Below are 20556 nucleotides of genomic sequence, written 5' to 3' on the forward strand. Positions count from 1 at the left end.
ATATGCGAAATCCCTTAATTAATTTAAGAAGAAAATGTGCGGGCTTCGTGATGAGTTTTAATAAGGGAAGATGTGGTTTAAAATTGGTTTACTGCTCATCTTGGTTACCGAAGAGGTACGCGGATATATAGGTAAATAAAAATTTATTGTGTTTTTGGCGCCACTTGTATCTTTCCTTACACAAAAATCCTTTTAGAGAGTAGGTAGTAAAAAAATTATCTGCAATGGGAATAGTATGCACGGACACAATGTATTGTTACGACCCCCGATAATTTTTCAATACCGATTCACCCTTATTTATTACACCATCTCTTCGGACTAACATTTCCATTAACATCCGATAAAGTTTAATTGAAATTTAAATTTGCAAATTTGCTTTAGTTGTGTGAAGTATGAGCAGAATCAATGGAGATTTGAGCAAAATTTGTTTTGACGTTTATAATAAAGATTTACAACCCTTTCGGAAGGTATGCGATTTACTACATCAGATTGATTCGAAATATACGTAAATCTTGTAGCACTTTGTAAAATTGTTCTCTGTCGTAATATCAATTTTATCCTTACGACATTTTTGGATAAAATAAGAAATACAATTGGGCGGTTATTAGGAATAGGCAATACAAAATCGTTCTGTGGTCCTTGTGGGTCATCCTCTTCAATAGGTACTCTTTCGATCGCACTTGCCACTTATTTTAATCACCTAAAACTGTTTTCGTTTATCGCTAAATGAAATATATCCGCCTTCTGAAAATTCAGCCAAGGTTACGAAGGAATATTCAACCCAGCATATCCCAAGGAAAAATCTGATAACTTTTCCCAGAACCCTCACTGCTCTCGTGGTGCTTTACTGGAAATGGCAATGGAACTGATGTACTACTGTGGAGTATTTTATACCCCCTCAGACTCCCTGGTGCTACATTATCCGCAGTACTTCTTAGGAAAAGAGGATATGATCATTTTTTCACAATAATCATCATGACACTCCTCAAGGTTGAACGTCTTCTGGAAGAAATTGTTTCTGGGATGTTAAAAACCACCTAGTAATTAAAAATTTTAAAACTTTTCCCTAGAACTTTCAGTACTCTCATGGTCCTTACTGGAAATGGCAATGTAACTAACGTGTGGTGGGGGATATTCTCATTCTCCGCAGTAATTCTTAGGGGAAGAGGATATGATCATTTTTTCCAAGGTCGAACGTTTTGTGGAAGAGTTACCGGGGGTCTGGGTAATATGAAATACCCCCCCCCCTTCCCAGCAAAGTAAAATTGGATTATTATTTTCTGAGAAATTGCGAAATTTCTTGAGGGGCGAATGAGCTAGAGCTAGAGGAGAACGGTAGAAGTACTAGTTCCTCTGTGGCTTTATTTCAATCTTAGGGACTTTCGCCATTTTGGAAAAAAGCTCAAAACTCACAGTAGATTCGGTATATTAATTATGTACTACACCTGAGATAATCGAGGGACATTACTTCTGACCAAAAGCAAAAACCGTACCTTTTTCTTGAACTTTCTTGTATTAGAATTAGCAACTTGGGCTTGACCTAGTTATCTAGCTATAGACTATAACTGTGTATATTGAGATCGTATATTAGGCGAGTAATTTGGAAATGCAACCTATAAATTGATATAGTGATTGCACTACTTTGTTTGTTTTAGAGTATGTGGAAACAAGCGGCTGCGAGTCATGTGTTCTGCGATTAACCTGCAGGCACTTGAATTCAATTATTAGCGTGCTGGAAGCCAATTTTGAAGTGATAGAAAGCTATATTAACGAAACGTTGCCAACCCCTTTTCCACCAATGCATCCACGCATTGCCTTAAATCAAAGGTAAGTGAATTATTAAATTAATTATAAACTGTACTCTCATATTTCGGATAAGTAGCAGACGCCATTTCTATTTATAAGTTATGATTATTAAACAGCATTTAAAGCAAATTGCTCCTTTGAACAGAGCCGCCACAGTAGACCTAAGCTATACGTACAAAGAGTCAAAATTTAGTTAGGTATTTGCTATTGTTTCTCTTTAATTGAGTGATAACAATTTCACCTTTGATTGTTATTTGTTATCAATTTTTTCTTGATGTCTATATGGGTTCACTGTAGCAGTGTCCTATGCAGTTTAGGGATGCTCAGCCAAGGTAAAGAATGGGTTATGGGTGTGAAAAAAATGAAGAAACGAGTCATCAGAACGCCACTAGTGTTTTTAGGGTGCAACGTCTTTGATTTGAAATTAATCCGTGGAATAGCACAAATAATTAAAAAAAAATTAATAAGAAATAACTATATGCCCTAAAGGTATTTATTTGTATTCAAATTGATCTAGAAAGTTCCATAATATTCGTGAATAGACATAAATACTTATTTAATACGATTATAAATAGAGAAGATAGATAGATAGAGAAGCAGACGTAAAAAGTATTATAGACATAGGTAGCGAAGAACGAAACTAATTGATGGACGAGAGAACGTGAGGAAATAAAAATTTCACCAAATGAAGACGAATTACAACATAAATAAATAGTATAGTCCTAAGGGATCTAAAGTGATCAATAAGTGAACTATAAGTTAAACCTGCTCATATACTGCGGCTTACAAAATTGACCAATTCCGCCTTTATAAATGAATAATTTGTGAACGTCACCGTCACATTCAATGAAATGGAATTAAAGTTTTATGTGGAAAGGTACTCGAAAGTTTTCATTTTTGTACGCATTGCCACGACTGCGTGAATGTGCAAAAACAGTACAAAAGGAAGTGAATAAATATTCTTTTACGGGAGTTTCGTGCAATTAAGCAGTTAATTTGGCTTCCACCAGAGGGTAATTATGGAAGCAACTAAATGATTTATCGCTGGGATTAACGATGTAGTTGTAGTAGCAAACAGTCAGGTCAAAGTGTAACGAAACTTACGAACCCGGCAATTTGAGGTTTCTGTAGATGTTTCCCTCCAACGCTGCGGCTTTATTTGCATGGCGAGCTTTTAGAGTCCGCGTAGGGGCGCTTTCGTTGTTGGTATCTACTTCGATATTTTATTAAAATCTCAGAAGTGCACAACATCTAAGGGTTGGTATTTCGGTAGTAGATTTTGTATAATCATGAAACAAACCAATCAAATGGTTAAATTACAATCTTCTAAAGTAATAATAATAGCTCAATTAAAGATTTGCATACGAATGAATACCTTCACCCTTTAGGACCTTAGGTGCACTCTACTGATAACAGCCTAATGCTTCATTGTTTAAAGACCTGCCAGGTGAATTCGTGGCATGTTATTGACATTGATTGACACGCATATTCTTAATGAAAGAATTGACAAAGGCAAACACTTTTGCTAGAGAATATTTGCCGAAATAGAGTAGGTCATGGTGCAAATTACAATATTAAGGGGAACTCGTAAGAGGGTGAAAGTTTTATATAAGGGTCGTATGTTAATGAGAATTTATATATTGATTGTGTATATAGAGCACTTTTCAGAGATCTACGCGAATGCTGCCCTTATTTCAAAGCCCGCGTTTCCGTTTTCCGACATCTGGCTAATTATATCAACAACCGTTTGGTTTTTGATCAAATTTTTCGCTTGGTTCTCCATCTGCCATATATATCTACTATCATATTTTTGATCTAAATTTAATCGCTTTTGAATTAATTTGTTACGCTTTTTTAATATTAGGGGTTGTTAAACAATTGTGTAGTCTTATTATACGGGAAAGTACATTCGCTTTTACACAACAGTTGCGGAAATTGAATTAAAAAAATCAAAAACCATAAGAATACTTGAGCAATTTGTTAGAAATGGAATTTGTCATGATATCTAAATTTAAAATTGATATTTAAAAGATTGATAGTTTCGTTTAATATTGAACTATTATCGTGGTGTTATTTAATTTCCTTTTTTCCAATATAGTCACGTTTTGGAAAAGGAAATAAAATTATAATAGTTAGATAAACCCGCAAGACTGTGATACTTTATCGCCTTGCCTGTTTTTATGTAATGCAAAATTTATACGGAATCATAAAACAATCTAAGTTTGCATGAACTACCCTGTGTTACATATGCCCACGTGACTGCAAACTTCAATGCCTATCATAAATTATCTTTGGAGAGTTTTCTCTCGAAACGCCGCGTCCATGACCATCCTTCTGTACCCATCCTAAAATCAATGCGGATTGTTGGTATTATTATGAGTTTCTCTTTACAAAAACGCAAACAAAGTGAGAGATTTCCTAATCCAAATTGATTTTTTTAGGTGTTCCGGTGTAAATCACTGCAGCTTTATACTCACAAAAGACTGTCCAGGTGCTGATAAATGGGGCCTCGGAAATTTAACAGTAAATTATGCCTGTATATCAGGTAAGCGCTAATACAAATTTTATAGCCACCGCATGCGTCGGGGATTTCTACAATCCCTTAGTTTAGGGAATCCACACGAGCCGAACAGCTTTTTGTTGCCCTCGCGTAAGCCCTGAAACCAAAACTAATCTTAATATATTATTGGTAAAAGCGGACGCATGTTACGCTTACGAGGGTCGTATCAAAAATAAATAACCCCCCCATATGATCCAGTAAAGGGAATTGGGTGAAAATCTCTCTGTTACAGAAGACCGTCTCACGAAGTACTGCAATAAGGAGATTTTATTGGCCTCTCCGGAGACGTTCGGCATCTCGCGCGGATTTATTCATAATCCAGGTTATCCGAGATTCTATCTGGGGAAACAGAAATGCCGATGGACGATACATGCGCCGCCTTTACAACGCGTCAAAGTCACAATTTACGACATATCACTGGTAGGTGAGTATCGAAACGCCTTCCACATCTTAATCCTCACAATATTCCTATTTCAGCCGATCCGAATTTGAGCAAGTGTTCAGATATTGTCGAAGTTAGTGATAGGGGTCAGATTTTATATTCAACTTGCGAACAACACGAGCCGCCTCTCGAAATAACGTCATTAGACGATACGTTAGATGTAACCCTTATACCTTCGCCTAAAGAGAATCTCTTGCCGAGGCGCGGAATTATGTTTTATTATACCGCCGTTGGATGTTCCACTCCAATCGCGCCCAAAGATGGATATTTAGTTTATAGGAATGATACAGTTGCAGAGTACAGTTGCTGCGTTGGTTACGCTTTTCCTGATACCAGAATACGGAGTCGAATTATAAAATGTTTGGGGTATAGGTGGAACACGACGGTGCCTCTGCCTGATTGCAAATGTAAGTGTTCCGGTTTCTTCCAGTTAACCTTTCATAGGAAAACTTTGAATCGAATTAGAGGAAATACGTGCAAGTGAAGGAAAATTATTAACATCCCCCCTCCCCTCTCGGGACCTGCTTTTGCGCGTTTTGTAAACCTCCTGAAACTGAGGACTATGGGATTGTATTTTAGACGCTCACTCCGCGTAAAAATCGAAAATCGCTAATAATTCTTACTCAGTTTGAGATCGAGGAGCGATGAAATGTTCGCTTTGTAGAATCGCACCTGGGATTGTTCGACGGGCTAGCCCTCTTAGTTTTCCCTTCTCTGATCGAGTCGCCTTTGGAAGTTCAAGTGAAGTACGATTTCCCATGCAAACAAAAATTCCAAAGGTGACTCGACAATACAAATCATTTTTGATTGCGCAGATATCGAACTGTGTGGCACATGAGGTCGAATTATGTTTTTGAGGAGTATTTGGTACCAGTCCATAGTTTTAGTACTATGATTAAATAAGTAATTAGTTACTCAATGGTACTATTCTTCCTAATACCTATAGTATATTAAAGTACTATTATATCTCCACACCACATTAAATTCCATTGTTCCAAACAATATACATATTCATCACCAAGAAATTCAATTTGAAAGTAACTTCTGTTATGTAAGTTGCCTGATTACAGGCACTGTGACAATTAACATGTTGTCAACAAAACGATAAAAAGTAAGGGAAACGTTATGAAAATGTTACACAAGATCGCCGCCACTGGGACGCAACAGATTACAGCGTCAATGAACCTATTTACGGGATGCTGCATTCGTAAAGTTCAACATCGGCAACTCTAAAACATTACCGTTCGTTAGTCACCCGCAGTAGCTTATTTGCATTAAATGTTACGTCATTTTAATAGACGACTTTGTTCTAAACATTCCTCCCACGTTTCCGCTTTTAATAATCATCATGGCGTCCATGTGTTGATTAAAAGTACAAAACAAAGCGCATCTGTGTCTATATCTGAAGAAGTAAATAATAGAGTGACCAGGTTGGTGGTTTTGTTGGTGTATTAAAAACTACGTATATATAAATTCGCTACTAACGCCAGAATCGCGCACATTTACGATGGAGCTGCTCACAGAAGCAAGTGTTGTGCTTGAAAACTTTGGAGGTATTTTGCATTTTTTATTGTTAAATTAAACTTCTTCTCTACACCCTTTTTTTTGAAATCAGCATGATACGCATGGGAAATTCTCGCGGGTAATGACTTTTTTTTTAGTGTGCGCGCCTTTTGTAAGTATTGAAATGCACGTGTTGCTTTGCCTTTTTTTCAAAATTTGGCTTTATTTGTAAACGTTAACATTCTTGTTGTTGATATGATAACGTTAACATAATTATGTGGGATGACCGTAAAATTGGTCAATCGACTAATATTACCTTTTATTATGGAAAAGCTAACGCAAATTGTCTTGTATGTATGCACAATGTTTTATCGCAACGTCTAGACGTTACAATTGGGAAGGGGGTGGCGACGTCCCCAAACGTTCAATAAGTTTTTATCAAGAAGGTAATATTAACATTTTATTCAACGGTATTGTCGCCATTCAGACTCATTAGTGCATAGAGTCATTTGTGGAATTTGCGACAATTGTAATAATGATATTTCCAATCTTCATCATAAAGAGGTGCTCGAGATGCGTCAGCGTTGGAATATCGCCAATGGTCCATTATATTTACCAATTTCGTTGTTTACACTGGCTCTCACAATCCGCCCTCGCGCCCTGAGAGTTTCTGGTCTGCTGTTGACCGGAAAGCTTCAATAAAAAGTTCCTTTCAGCTACCGATTTAAATGGAAAAGCCAATTCAGATATTTTGCTCGGTAGCTTAGTCAATTACTGGAGACTGAAGCCCACCTTAGGACGATAGGTCGTAGGTTATATTTGTACTTTATCTTGTGATATATATCTGTAGGCGCCGACAGAATAATGTGTCGTGGCGACTGTATGCCGATCATTTTAGCTGGCAGAAGAGACCTTTTAATCAATATACTTTTATTCGCCTATTTTAATTTGCATATTTATTTATTGATCGGCTCCATGTGAGATGTATGTGCGTTGAAACAAAATTTAGATTTCATAATTTCGCAAACGTTGGGAATTCTGTAGCTACACGAAGAATATTTTCCAAAAAATTATTATTCTATGAAAATATTTTTCGTGTAGAGTATTTTTGAGTAAATATTTACATAGGGCTCGGTGAAAAGATCGCTTTTAGCTCTACTTTTAGGGTGAACCAAGAGAAGACAAAATGATGAAACCAGTAATGCGTCAATGCTACAACTTTGTAACGACGAACGCCTTAGCCTAACTTAATTAACTGCATGTCCTATACACATATACAGTCATTTGCACCAAAGGTGTCATCACATATAAACACACATGGGCGAGAAAGAGGGCGAGAAAGAGAGAGTAATTGAAAGAAAACAATGATTCACAAATAAATCATGTTTGGTGCAAACATGTGAGTGACACAGTAGAAACAACACAAACGATGATTCAAAATATTATAATGGTAATAAACATCTGACCTTATAATCAAAGGAGGCGAGCATTCTAATATTTTTCATTGATTAAGCTTAGTCAACCTGCATGTCAGTAGGAACAGCTATCGTGGATGTTATTTATAACATCATTTTCGAGTTTGTCCTATCGAAATCACTATATGTGATAGGTAATAAGAGAAATTTGCAAAAAAAATAAATATCGGATTCCAAAACAAGATTTTTCTTCTTTGCTGATAAAAAACGAAAGACGGGTCATTAGTCAGTCATTCTCCATGGAAGTCGTGAACCTGACGTTTTAAAGCGATTACGCTGAGATGTGATCATCATGACCCAAGCGATTGGAATATCTATGACAACTTATTTAACAAAAGCAAAGATGCATACAATCCACCAAAGAAGCAAAAGTACCTCAAAAAAAGACAGCAGGCCCATCCAACCACTCTTGAATTTAACATAAAAAATAGGCAATGTACGACATAGGTTCCCACAACAAATTTAAAGACAATAGGATTGGTTCAGCTAAAGTGGGACTGTTAGAAGCATTGTGTTATTTTTAATAATTTAACAATCTTAGGGGTTATTTGTGGGGGTGCCATTTTTTGATATATTAATCAGCAGAATTTATACTTTTAACTCAGTTATTTTTTTCATGGATAGAAGTTTCTATGGGGAAACTGGATAGATTAACTGAACTATTTATTTGTTTTTTAATGGAAATCCCTTTTATTATTTTCGTCTGGGGGGGGGGGGCAATTTGTAATTAATTAAAATTTCGACGACGTGATATGGTAATGTTTGCGGTCTCGCTTTTTGTGTAATATCGAGCAGTTTCTGAGCTCTGTCTAGACGTTAACAATAAACACGCAACACCTCTATCGAACGCTGTTACATTCAAATCCCACCCACTCTCATACTCTAGCTCTACAATTTGATTTAGTTTCGTAACAAAACTCCGCGTTGAGCGCAAACGAGAGCTTTTTATGCGATCCTGGTACAAAAATACCTGCTGACTAATGTTATTTTTAGATTAGCTCAACCCTGAACGTGGCGAAAGAAAAGGAAGTGCCGTAAGCAAAACGCAACGCACTTCCCTTTCCACTCTCACAATCCTGTCCCAACCCTTCCGTTTGTCATTTACATTCTGAAACTTTTGAGGTTAAAATTCCAGTGTGCACGTGGTTCCCCTCCCATTTTTTGGCCATGCCATTTGCCATAATCTTACAATAATCTTATCGTGATCGTTTCTATACCTACTAACTCCATATAATTAATTTTAATTGGTACATTAGCAATTAATTGCTCATTCAGTGCGCACATCGCGGGCGTAGTTTCAAGGGTGAGCTAAACTAGAATTATGTTTAATCAATAGAGAATTTTGGCGGTTTTTTTAATTTGAACCCTGTTCCAGGTAATGCTACACTATCCATTAACGAGACAATTACTACCTCGCCTAACAATACAAATAAAGTAGGAATCATGACTGTATCAAATGATATCGAAGGTAAGGTAAAATAATATCGAAAGTTTTAAACTAATTTCTTTTTTTTTAGAAATTGTGATACCCTCAATTGTGATCGTGGCTTTATTCCTTATTAACGCCGTCGTCTTGTTCGTCATTTATAGGTATAAAAAGAGGTGAGTTGTCTTATTGTTCTACTTTTTACTTTGATTTTTAATCTGCCACTGCGACCTAGTGTTAGGAACGTGACCAGCTGTTTGATGTCAATGAGACAAAAATCAATGCCCATTGGTGCCAACTGCACCATACTCAATTTACCATCCCATCTAGCACAATTTGATTTAAATGTGTATCAGATAGCTGGAAAGTTTCCACTGCTAGTGCAGGATAATATTTGGTTAGTCCCCAAATTTCTAATCGTCATAACTATCTAATCAAAACACTAGAGATAGTGCTATACAATAAAGCTTATCTCAAGTAGGTAATTGCTTATTTAGATATTGAAGATCATTGCTGTATCAACATAAAATACTGACCTTGGGACACTTATGGTGCATGGTCTCATTTATAATAATTTGGTCCTTACATCCACTGCTTGTTGCTAAAGTAGACTTGGGTGGCCTTGGGCCAGATTTTGTTCATAAAGTACTCCGTTTATAGGTACATCTTGATATGTATGCACTTGCTCCAAAACAAACATAGAAAGGGAGAATCTTTGTCCACACCAAATTTTCTTATGAAAATATACAAGACCAGATAATTATAATACTGGTCAATTTGTATCTAAATATAGGATAAACAAATATAATTTCTTACATAAAAATACTGCCATCACCTTTGAGATACTGCGATTTCAACAAATAGTTTCTAACACAGATTGGGTTCGTCCCTCGAAGCTCCTTGTGTTGGGTCACGCCTACGCACTTTGACCCTTGGATCTCTTGTGCGTGCCTCAGTATGATAAAAACAATTTGAGGATCCGCAGCCACAACCTCACCCAGGCCTTGTGATTCGCACCAGCAGTTCCGCTATCTCTTCCTCCTCGAAGCAGAGATGATATCTCAAAGGATGTTGTCCAGTGACAAGGTCTATGTATGATCTTAGTCCACTTCTGCCGAATGCTAGCAACAAGCTGGTTTTAGTCTCCTGGAAACTGATCAAAGAAATCATATGAAGCAACTTATGTCAAAACAAAATTAGAAAAAAGGCAAATGTTGTAGAACAATAAAATATACAGGGTGTTGCATTTAAAAATAAAAGCCCCGGCTGAGCAGTCGCAACATTTTACAGAAAGAATTCTAATAAGAAATGTTAATTTGATAACTCAAAAAAGGTTGTTATTTTTGGCGACTTTTTAGTAGTACATACGGAACATTAAATTTCTAAACATCGAGAGCGCGCAGATTACAAGATCTTTATTATAAACGTTTTAACACAAACGCTCCAGATGCAATTTGTGAATAATTTGAAGTTTGCAAACAGTGCTACAATGGCATCATTTTTTTTACCACACAATATTATGTATTTTATGTTACTTTTATTTAGCATTTGTACATTTGCTCATTAGCTGATTTTTAATGTAGGATCTCACGCTGATACGTCTAGTTTTTTATTTTAAAAAAATGATAATAGGGTGCCGTCCAAGTTTTTCGAAAATAAGCCGAATTTTTATTGAAGAGTCCAATGATTTATGTATAATTTGCAATAAATATTTACGAATTTTGGTTGAAAGCAACAATAATGTATTTGGTATTTATTTTATTGCTAACCAGCGTGTTAACTTTCTGATGGTGTTTGATTAAGCATGTAATTCAAATTAACGATATTTTACGAAAACTCTCTTATCATCAAGAATGGTTTGGAGTTTGATGCCCTCGGCTCTTTGCACACAGACGTCTTTGCTGGCCAGAAATTTTACCACCGCTGAGGATGTGTGATCAAAAATTGAGTCAAAATATTGATTTCACAGATTGTAATCCAAGAATGCAAGAATTATAAAACGTTTTTAAAGAATGTTAAAGCTTTTATTTTTTAGTTTCAGAGCTAAATTTCTGACAACTGTTTGTCACCGTAAGATTCAGTTCATCACAACCTTTATTAGTCAATCCTCCTAATAACCCATTATTGCAGGGTTCAAGATATGCACAAATTTATTTAGGCATCTACCTTGTGTGCCAATTTCCTGTTACCACGGAGGCCGTGCTCTAATACGGTATCTACTAAACTATTAACTGGCAGCTTGTTAAATAATGAACAATTACCTAAGTAAAATTAAATGAGCAATATATTGATAGTAGAATAAGATTTTTCAAAGTGCTCTGTTTGCTAAAATGCCAAAACGTGGAAAAGTTACCTGTAATAAGAGCTGTGCAATATGGAGAAACAAATGTGCATTAGTGATGCAATGTGTGCAGTATTGCACATCTATGCACATCTACGGTACCTATCACTTTGAAGTGATCACCTCCTCGACTTGTATTATACTTAATAGAAGAGCATAATCAAATTTGCCCTTATTGTGAAAGCGTTCACAAATTCAAAATACAAATTGTTTGAAACCTTAGCTACACGCGATTCACCCCAAACACAGTAATCACTAATCACATTTGTAAAAAAGTTACAGCTGTTTATTAATTATAACATTTGACATCATTTTAAATTCAACTTTAACACGTTTAAAATTCCAAAATGGCTATTCCTGTCAGATAGTCTCTTTCTTAAAAATCTACAATTTTCATTGAAGTTGAGACTGCCGCTTATTTTTTATTTCTCTAGGGACGAATCGGTTTCCAGACAAAATGGTCAGGGGCGAGACAACGGGTACGGAACAGTGGGGACATAATGGCGGGAACTAAAGGCCACTAACCATGGCTAATGAATGGTAGTACATTGGCAGATAAACCTCTTTTTCCATCTTCATTTTCATTACTCGAACAGTATGAAAATATTTACACAAAGTGTTAGGGTTTGCAGTTGTATGTCCCTTATAAGTTTCTGAACGGATAGTTATTAAACATCTATAGGAGCTAAAAAAACATTGGTCACGTGGTCCAGATCATGGTCGGTTGGTCGCCATATTTAAAAATGGCCGCCGTTAGATTTTTTTGTTTAAGTATATATTCTCACACAAATGGGTTTTTTTCTCTCACATAATTTCTTAAGATCATTAATTTATTTATTTATTGTCCCTCTCTTGTTGTGCGCCCTCAACAGGCTTTCGCCCAATTACAGAGCGATCCGCATAATGCTGTTTAGAGGTGCATAAGGTCTGAAGTTGTTCTATACTACTTCGATAAAGGTTTTTCCTAATTCGCCCGAAACTGATCTAAGAAAATTCCCATCTTTGCCACAGATGTCAAATTCACCTCAATCCAGATTCGAACACCTGACCCCCGGCTATGTAGCCCAACGTATCTACACTGAACCACACAGACGGATCTGTCTAACGTCCGAAAAAAATTCCGCCCTTAATAAATCAGGGCCAGAAACAAATACTTAATACTTCAGCTAAAGGGTGATATGTACAAAATCTTCAAAATGGTAAGTCACTCAAGTTTACGGTACCACTATACTCTGTATTCAGTTGTTTTTCTTTTTGTTGGCATTAACCCTACACCTTAGGGCTTTTGAGTTTTCATTGTCCTATTAATTTCAATTGCTTTATTGCTAAAATGTGTTCAGATATCTCAAAAATTAAGAAATTTAGATGTTGAGCACATAATTTCAAATTTGTTATAAAAACAACACTTAAAATAGTGAGTCAGTAATGTAGTGTGAGATCATGGTCTGCTCACTGTGCAGTCAATTATTGTTGCGTGTATTTCTTATGAACATGTTTTGATCGTAAGCTAACCGATATGTGAATCGGCATTAACTCCACCTTCAGTTTTAAAATACCTTATCCCCTCCGAAAATGCACACCAAATCTAACTATAAACAAAGAGTACCCATAATAAGAGATACAGCGCAATGGTATAAACGTGTGTTGGCTATAAGAACTCGCCCGCTAGGATTCCAAAAGCGGGCCCTCGCGTAGAGGTGACCAGAACTAACCGCCTCTTTAAATATTGGCGCGTATTGAATTAATTTTGTATAGATGCCTACATACGCTGAGTTGTTTAATCATTAACAATCAATCATTACAATGCAATAATCCTTATGTCCTGAGAAAAAAAACATCAGTCTAATCCAATAATCAGTTAAAATATATAGTGCAGTTAAATAATAAATTAATAAATCTGCACTCGTTGAATAAATTTAATTAAATATTTACACGTTATTCTCATTTAAACAATTCAATTAAAAAAATACTCTCGACCCGCATTTTAAGCTGCAGCACTAGCGCGCATCGGTCTCCTAGCAACTAAGCGTCGTACCATTGAGTTAGAAAACTCAATGCGTCGTACATATGTCTTTCAGTCACCATTGGCTAGTAGCGGAAAAAACACATAAGTATATGTATGTAAATTTGCCGCTCAACTTGAGCCACCGCGCATTCTGGTAGTGATTTATGCATATAAACGATTGATAATGCAGTGTATGTTCTCATTTTTGAAAACAACATTGGCTTCCACTCCAAATATAGAGTTTCTGGAGTACGGCTTATTGTTACACGAAGAACATATCCTCGCACCTATGAATCTAACCAACAAGCGTTCGGACCTTAATAAATTGTGCCATAAGCGTAGAATGGAATAACATATCTCTAAACATCATACATTTCAAGGAATAATAGATACCTAAATAAGTACAAGCAAACACTAAACATTTGGCAACATTGGGATTTCTGCAATGATATTTATAAACTTCTAAACAAGTTTGAAGCCTTGAAATAGCCCCTTAGGCGTAGCGTACGCCAATAAAATTGAGAAAAAGCAGTAAAATTTGTTAGGCAACACACAATACATATGCAACACTATTCTCTATGCCGTTGGATCTCTTATTATGGTTACTCTTTGCTATAAATACAAAGATAACAATAACAGTATGAAAAACAAAACAGAAAATAAGATTACAAAAATAAGACTTTCATTTCATTTCATGTGATTTTTCAAAAAATGGGCAAACATAAAGGTATAATGTTTGTATTTTACCTTTTCAGGAAACTACCGGAATTCACCGAAGAGGAACTAGGAACATTATCGACGAATCAAACGAAGACTCTTCAAATATAATTTATTCTACAATAACAATGTAATTAGTATGATCCAAGTAAATTTTATACCTTACTAATTAAAAATATTTTTGCAATGGTTCCCCTAAAACCCTCTCAAGTTCTTGTAGCATCTTTTGACAGGACTTCTCGACGACTTCATCTTCGTCTTCCAACAGCTCGGCGAGGAAAGGTATCGTCTCGGGTAAAAGTGGCAGGAAATCTTCGCCCAATTTCTTCGCAGTTTCGCCCACGGCGTTTAGGGCTATTAAGCGGATTTTGGACGTGTTGTGCCTGGTCTTGAGTAAAATTTGGTAATTCATTTGTTTCCACAGGGAGTCATCGGCTGTCGCTACTGCGAACTGCGCTATGCACGGAATTAAAATTTTGTTCGCTCTACTTTCTAAATTATCCAACCCGTCCAACGCGTTTTCTAATTGGTCGACGATTGGTTGCATTAACACCTCAAACCGTTCCTTATTCACAAACTTTTGGCTGTCGTACATGAAAATTGTGTGAAGAGTTTTTAAAATATTCTCGACAAGCATTACGCTTTTAGTCTCCTCGTCAAAGTAGAGACTTTCACTTTTTACTTGGTTGCATTCATCTAAAAGTTTCGCAGCATTGTTTAGGAAGTGGCCGGCGAACAAGGAGAACAATCCCTTCAGAGAGTTCGCAAACACATGCGATAAATTGTAGAAGGTGATCACACGTGCGGTTTTAACATCCGTTCGCACTGCCCAATCGAATATTTTATAATACAATGGTCTGAATGTTGTTTCAGATAATTTTAAAACCAAGCTGCTGATTGCTTTAATAATATTCTCTTCAATTTGCTCTACATCTTCGCACTTGCCGTCTGTGCGCAGTTGAAGAGCTTGCAAAAAGAAGTTTGTCAAATCTCCCAAATGACCTTGAACGTCATTGCCTTTCAAAGCATTCAGGCTCTCGCATAAAATTTTCATTAAGGGTTCGATTCCAGAAAATTTCCCTTTGTTTACCAACTCTGCATATGACTCTTGAACGGCAGGCAGCAACACACGAAATGGTACCAACTGCCCCAGCTTCCCCTGTACACTCTGCACCTTCGCGTTAAACACAGTTATCTTTGCATCATCTGATCGTAGCATACCCCACTTCGCCGCAAGTATTGAAACCCCACACAACAGCTTTTTGAGGAACGGGCTCAGAAAAAGCGACAGACTATCCAGAATTTTGTTAATAGCGGCCACATTGCTGGTGACCAACAAACTTGGAGCAGCTTCCTTGTTCGGCTTTAACAGTTTGAGCATCACCGGCATGCACTTGGTCAAGCTGGTTATCGCATGGGCGCGCAGTTGATTGCACAACTCGGCAACGCATAGTATAAGTGAGGCGAGAACATTGTCACTGATTGCGCCACGCCCGTTTTGCACCAACTCGGCTGTGAAGTTCAAAATTGGTCGAAATTTCTCGGGATTATCGGCCCCAAGATGTTTAACAATTAATTTTAACGAGAGCAGCGCTTTTTGAATGACTTGCTCTTGATCGGCATCCAGATTCGGGTCTTCGATCGTTCGTATTATGTTGATGAGGGGGGTTACAATTACATTGAAAAGTTCTTCCTTATCGCATTCGTTGATGAAATCCGTTTTATCTTGCAGTTTGTTGTTCAGCAAATCTAAGGCGCGTTTACGTATAGTGCTGAGACTGTAAACCATCAAACCGTGTATTACAAGCAGGAACATTTTTTCTGTCAGCAGGGAATTGAGCGCATCTAAAGTGTCGCAACTGTAGTGGAGCATGACTCGCCAGTACTGCGATTGGGGGGTGTTTATATTGCTGTCAACTAATTTGGCGGTCGTCTGAATGTGTTTAAGCATTACAATGATTGCTTCCTTAAAAGAAGTTTCTAACTGTTGCATATCGGTTTCTGAGAGTGCGGCTACTTGTGTTACAAACTGTTTCGAGCTGAGCAAGTTTGATATGAAGAATATTATTATATATTTGTAATGGCGGAACTGTTTAGGGGTGTATCGCTGGATATCAAAAGTATAGTTGTCAATGTTTTGAGTGTCATTCTTTTTCTCCTCCGGAAGCTTGCTCAAGTACTGTAACACTTTAATGCAAGTGTTTATGACTATTTCAGGTGAAAATTCCCTGCACAATTCTGCAGCGATGTCCAAACGTTTGGGCGATTCGTTAGTTGTTAGCGACTTGTGCGCCTTTTGTTTTTCAGCTTGACCGTGCACCACTTGCGCTTCCAGTACGATCAGTACAAATAAATGCAAGTTTTCTTTTGTATCAATTCGCGTTAACAACTGCTTGAAAAGACGCATGCGGCGATGTTCTGGTATGTCTAACACGGCATCGACGAATACACGCAATACCTGCGCGACACTTTCCGTTTTGCCATCTTCTATTAATATGGGCGTAACTGTGTCTATAATTTTCGTAATTATTTGGAAGCTGTACTCATCGTCGTGGCGTAGGACGGAGGATCCCATAAACGTAAATATGGCGATAATGTGGTGGAGCACTTGTTTCGGAATTAAAGATGCGATTTCCGCCAATAACAATAAGGCGTGATGGTGAGTTTGTGGATTTTGAGATGCTCTAGAAGTACAAGAACAATTTTTAGTCTTATAATACTGCTAAAATTGGTTGCTTTGTTAGTTCTAAATAAAGCGATCGACCTACAACAGGAAGCCTGCTACATTGCTTGCATGGACTAACTTCTTGAACAGTAAGACACAGATAAAATACTACAGGTAAGTAGATAAATTCATTTGCGGATTTTATTTATCGGCAGGATGGTACTTCACTTTACTGCCATCTCAATGTTCATAATTTCCTGAACTTCGAGGCAAATTGATGGATCACTGAGCCAACATTAAATATTATTATACACTGTGTCCAAGATAAGGATGTCTTATCATGGGGATCTCGGAAACCATAGAAGATATAACGATGGTCAATTAGGGAAACTATGTGCAATGAAATACTTATTATCCTGCTTTAAAGAAAAGGAGAAATTTCCTATTACTTCCGAAGGTATGATTTGTACTTGGTCACAAAATCACACCTGTCATATTTTATCCTTCGCGGGGTCTGTCTTAAATGTTAGATATTAAGATGTGCTTTAAGACGGGATTTACGTTTGGTGATGAAAGCGCACTTTGGTCCTTGATGACCTTGTGTGTTAATAAATGTGTTTTGCTGCATAACCACACTGGACACATTTTAAATCCTTGCTCGTGTGCCAAAATGCTATTGCGCATGTGCAGTGTTCTACATACGGTGAAAAATATATCTCCGTCTTTGTTAGGTATGTTGGTACAGATTTTCCTTATTGAAAGTAGATGGAATATATGATCTACTCACAGTGTTGTCATAATTCTTTTACCTGCTTCTCCGAGGATAAAGTAAACTTACTCGAGCCCAATTTTATGACCTTTTGAAAAACTTTGCTTTATGCTGGTCCCATCATTTTTAATTGCGTAATTGCCCCGAATTGGTTAAGAATTTAAAGAAACTTAAAAAATGGTTATACATAACTTTAACAATGTATTATAAACATTTGATCTGATAAACTATACTCTATACAACCCTTAGTTCGACAAATGGAATAGTTATACCAAAGAGTACCCATAGTAAGAGATACAGCGCAATGGTATAAACGCGTGTTGGCTATAAGAGCTCGCCCGCTAGGATTCCAAAAGCGGGCCCTCGCGTAGAGGTGGCCAGAACTAACCGCCCCTTTAAATTTTCCCCGCGAAATTAGAATTTGCAGAATTCTTTATAGAATAGCGGTTTAAAATATTTGCGCGGTTGTCACATTTAATTTTCTTTCTTATTGGCTGTACAAAATGTAGACATGATATAATTAGAAAACCATTATGCTTAATATAAAAGAAATAAGCAACGGAGATTTAGTACATTGTTAATTAGATTAATATCTTCCTGTTTAGTTGGCATTTATAGAATAGAAAGTAATTACCATTCAATTGAATAACTAGTACAATGACAAAAATGTCATTAAATTTTTATTTTGTTATTCACCTAGACTTTCCACCCTTTGTACGTACAGTTAGTTCCCTTCAAATGCTAAACAGTACCACATCCCAGGGTTTGTTAAAGTTATATTGTGTTTTGATAACGTATCTTTAAAAGTTTAAACTTAATCGATGGTTCATTCGTGTGTATATATTAATTGCGATGCAAATCGCCGAAACGGTGACAATTTTTCAATTTCCCCTAGAAAAAGAACGATGTGATAAATGGTTAAACAATTTAAAGGGGAAGTAAAAAGTAAACAGTTTTGTTTGTTGAATGTTATTCATGGAACCTATCTATGTGACTAATGGACTGTAAACATTTGTATTAATTCGCTCTTTTTGTTTTATTCTGAGGACCTATAGGTAATCACCCTCGTAATCACCTAACCACCAACTCAATATTTCCTACTCCTTACAATCCTATGTACATTATTATTATTTCCACATTGCGCGCAACGTTAAGCGTAAATATTTTGGATTTCGGAATTAGGCTACACAAGGTGTAGAAACGGTTTAAATGCCATAGTGCAATTCAAATTTCTTTATATAGAAATATTTTCTCCCCGAATTAATTTAGAGCAAAGTTGTAAATAGGTTTCTTGTAGCTCGGAAAAATCTGCGTCTGCTCATGTACTCATTTATGATTTTTCAATTCTGGAAACGGGAAAAATTAAATAAATTAGAATTTAGCATTTACGTAAAAATCTAATTTTTGTTTCAATAATTTCACGGCACGGGTGATTTTCACTAAAATGCTTACTTCTTTCGTTTCTTCGATTTATCATAACAAAAAAATACAAATAAGCAAATTAATAGACGTAAATTTCACAATCTACAAAACATTTATTTACAACTTTGCTGTGAGATAATTAGGGGAGAAAATATTTCAGTATAACGAAATTACCATTGAAATACGTATGGTGAGTGCGTAAACCAGCCTGCATACAGGTACGGTAAGTACGAAATTCCTGCTAGGTAATTATAATTCTTTTTAAATTTCATCATCAAAAAGATCGCATTAAATTCATTTAAATCACTATTGTGATTGGAGTGGCAATAGAAAATATATTCCAGTAAATTGCTTTCAAGGAAAATATACAAATAATTGGCAACGCTGGAACTTCTGCCAATTACATTTATAAATTTACAAACAAGTAGTCGCCTTAAAAATCTGGTTTAGCCCCTCAGGCGTAGCGGGCGGTACAATAAATCCGCGAAAAATCAGTAAAATTAGTTAGGCAACACACATTACACATACAATACTTTTCCCTATACCGTTGGATCTCTTACTATGGGTACTCTTTGGTTATACCACCATGGTCCAAGAAAGCTACTAATGAAGAGTAATGTACGTTCGTCCCTCAATTCACAATTTTGAATCTGATCCAGCTGTTCCGCGTGTGCCAGAGGTTCCTGTAATATCGAATTCAAAAGCACCAGAAGTTCAAAGAGTGACTGACTCGATAAATTTTGTTATCGAGATCTCGATCGATTTATATAAAGCTTAAAAGGCGACCGATAGTTAGTGAAACTATAAGCTTTCTGAGAATCAAAAATGTGCTAAGAAGGTACTTGTATATTTATTTTATAAATATGAAGTGATCCCTTTTTACACCACCTATGGTTATCACCTGTTTACATTCGAATGCTATTGCGCATGTGCGGTGTTCTATTTATGGTGCAAAATATATCTCTGTCTTTGTTAGGTATGTTGGCACAGATGCCCTTTATTACAAGTGGGAAGCTATATCTATGGAATATATATGAATTAAGCTTTGTTTTACGTCATTCAAGCCTGAAATTCGAAAATTAATTTATTACAACAAGGAATGACGATGGACATGGTATATTCATGACGTGGTCTGAACCAGAGCTGCAGACTACCCTTGGTTTTGTAAATTCTAATTAAAATATTTACATAAATTCAACACTTGATTATGATCGAGCGTCCGTTGAATCCATATTCATTCAAGGAACAATTTTAAGTGTATAGTGGGTTGGATGAGAAAACGAAGCACTCTTGGTGCTGTGGACGCTTAAAATAAAAACAGCAGCCCAAACTGCACATATCACGCCCCTAATTTTAAAAATAGTTGATTTTGTCAATTAGTACTGTTGTGCAGGCGCCATTTTTTACAAACCTCGTCTGCCTATG

At 36.5% G+C, this 20556-nt stretch overlaps 2 protein-coding genes and 1 long non-coding RNA gene across 7 annotated transcripts in view; 1 reads left to right on the plus strand and 2 right to left on the minus strand.

The window, feature by feature from the left end:
* On the plus strand, positions 1-14444 carry LOC116170523 (seizure 6-like protein). Of its 5 annotated transcripts, none has more exons than XM_031486989.1 (9): positions 1-131; positions 1656-1827; positions 4248-4351; positions 4599-4790; positions 4844-5215; positions 9162-9254; positions 9304-9388; positions 11988-12093; positions 14314-14428. In XM_031486989.1, the coding sequence occupies exons 1-8, from the start codon at positions 71-73 to the stop codon at positions 12052-12054; spliced, it is 1146 nt and encodes a 381-aa protein (XP_031342849.1). In that variant the 5' UTR covers positions 1-70; the 3' UTR covers positions 12055-12093; positions 14314-14428. The 5 variants fall into 5 exon arrangements, with proteins under 5 accessions (XP_031342849.1, XP_031342850.1, XP_031342847.1 ...); XM_031486990.1 differs by lacking the exon at positions 14314-14428 and adding an exon at positions 12565-13411; XM_031486987.1 differs by lacking the exon at positions 11988-12093 and having other exon boundaries at positions 14314-14444.
* On the minus strand, positions 4345-10366 carry LOC116170529. Its single transcript, XR_004145250.1, has 3 exons — positions 10048-10366; positions 9749-9995; positions 4345-4463 (listed from the first exon to the last, which is right to left on the minus strand). It is a non-coding gene; the product is annotated as an uncharacterized LOC116170529 (long non-coding RNA).
* Positions 14374-20556, minus strand: part of LOC116170520 (HEAT repeat-containing protein 1 homolog) — a 14921-nt gene continuing 8738 nt past the window's right edge. The window contains exon 4 of the mRNA XM_031486980.1: positions 14374-16959. Within this exon, the coding sequence (XP_031342840.1) occupies positions 14445-16959 (2515 nt within the window). The 3' untranslated portion in view covers positions 14374-14444. The remainder of the gene's footprint in view (positions 16960-20556) is intronic.

Source organism: Photinus pyralis, unplaced genomic scaffold, assembly GCF_008802855.1.
Source record: "Photinus pyralis isolate 1611_PpyrPB1 unplaced genomic scaffold, Ppyr1.3 Ppyr1.4_LG5, whole genome shotgun sequence".
Classification (NCBI taxonomy): Eukaryota; Metazoa; Arthropoda; class Insecta; order Coleoptera; family Lampyridae; genus Photinus; species Photinus pyralis.

Bases quoted from the DNA above. Each gene is read 5' to 3' on its own strand.
- LOC116170523 (XM_031486987.1), top strand. From the start codon at position 71: ATGTGGTTTAAAATTGGTTTACTGCTCATCTTGGTTACCGAAGAGGTA. The intron at 1,828-4,247 runs GTAAGTGAATTA...TGATTTTTTTAG, and splicing joins CGCATTGCCTTAAATCAAAG to GTGTTCCGGTGTAAATCACT. The intron at 9,389-14,313 runs GTGAGTTGTCTT...TTACCTTTTCAG, and splicing joins ATTTATAGGTATAAAAAGAG to GAAACTACCGGAATTCACCG.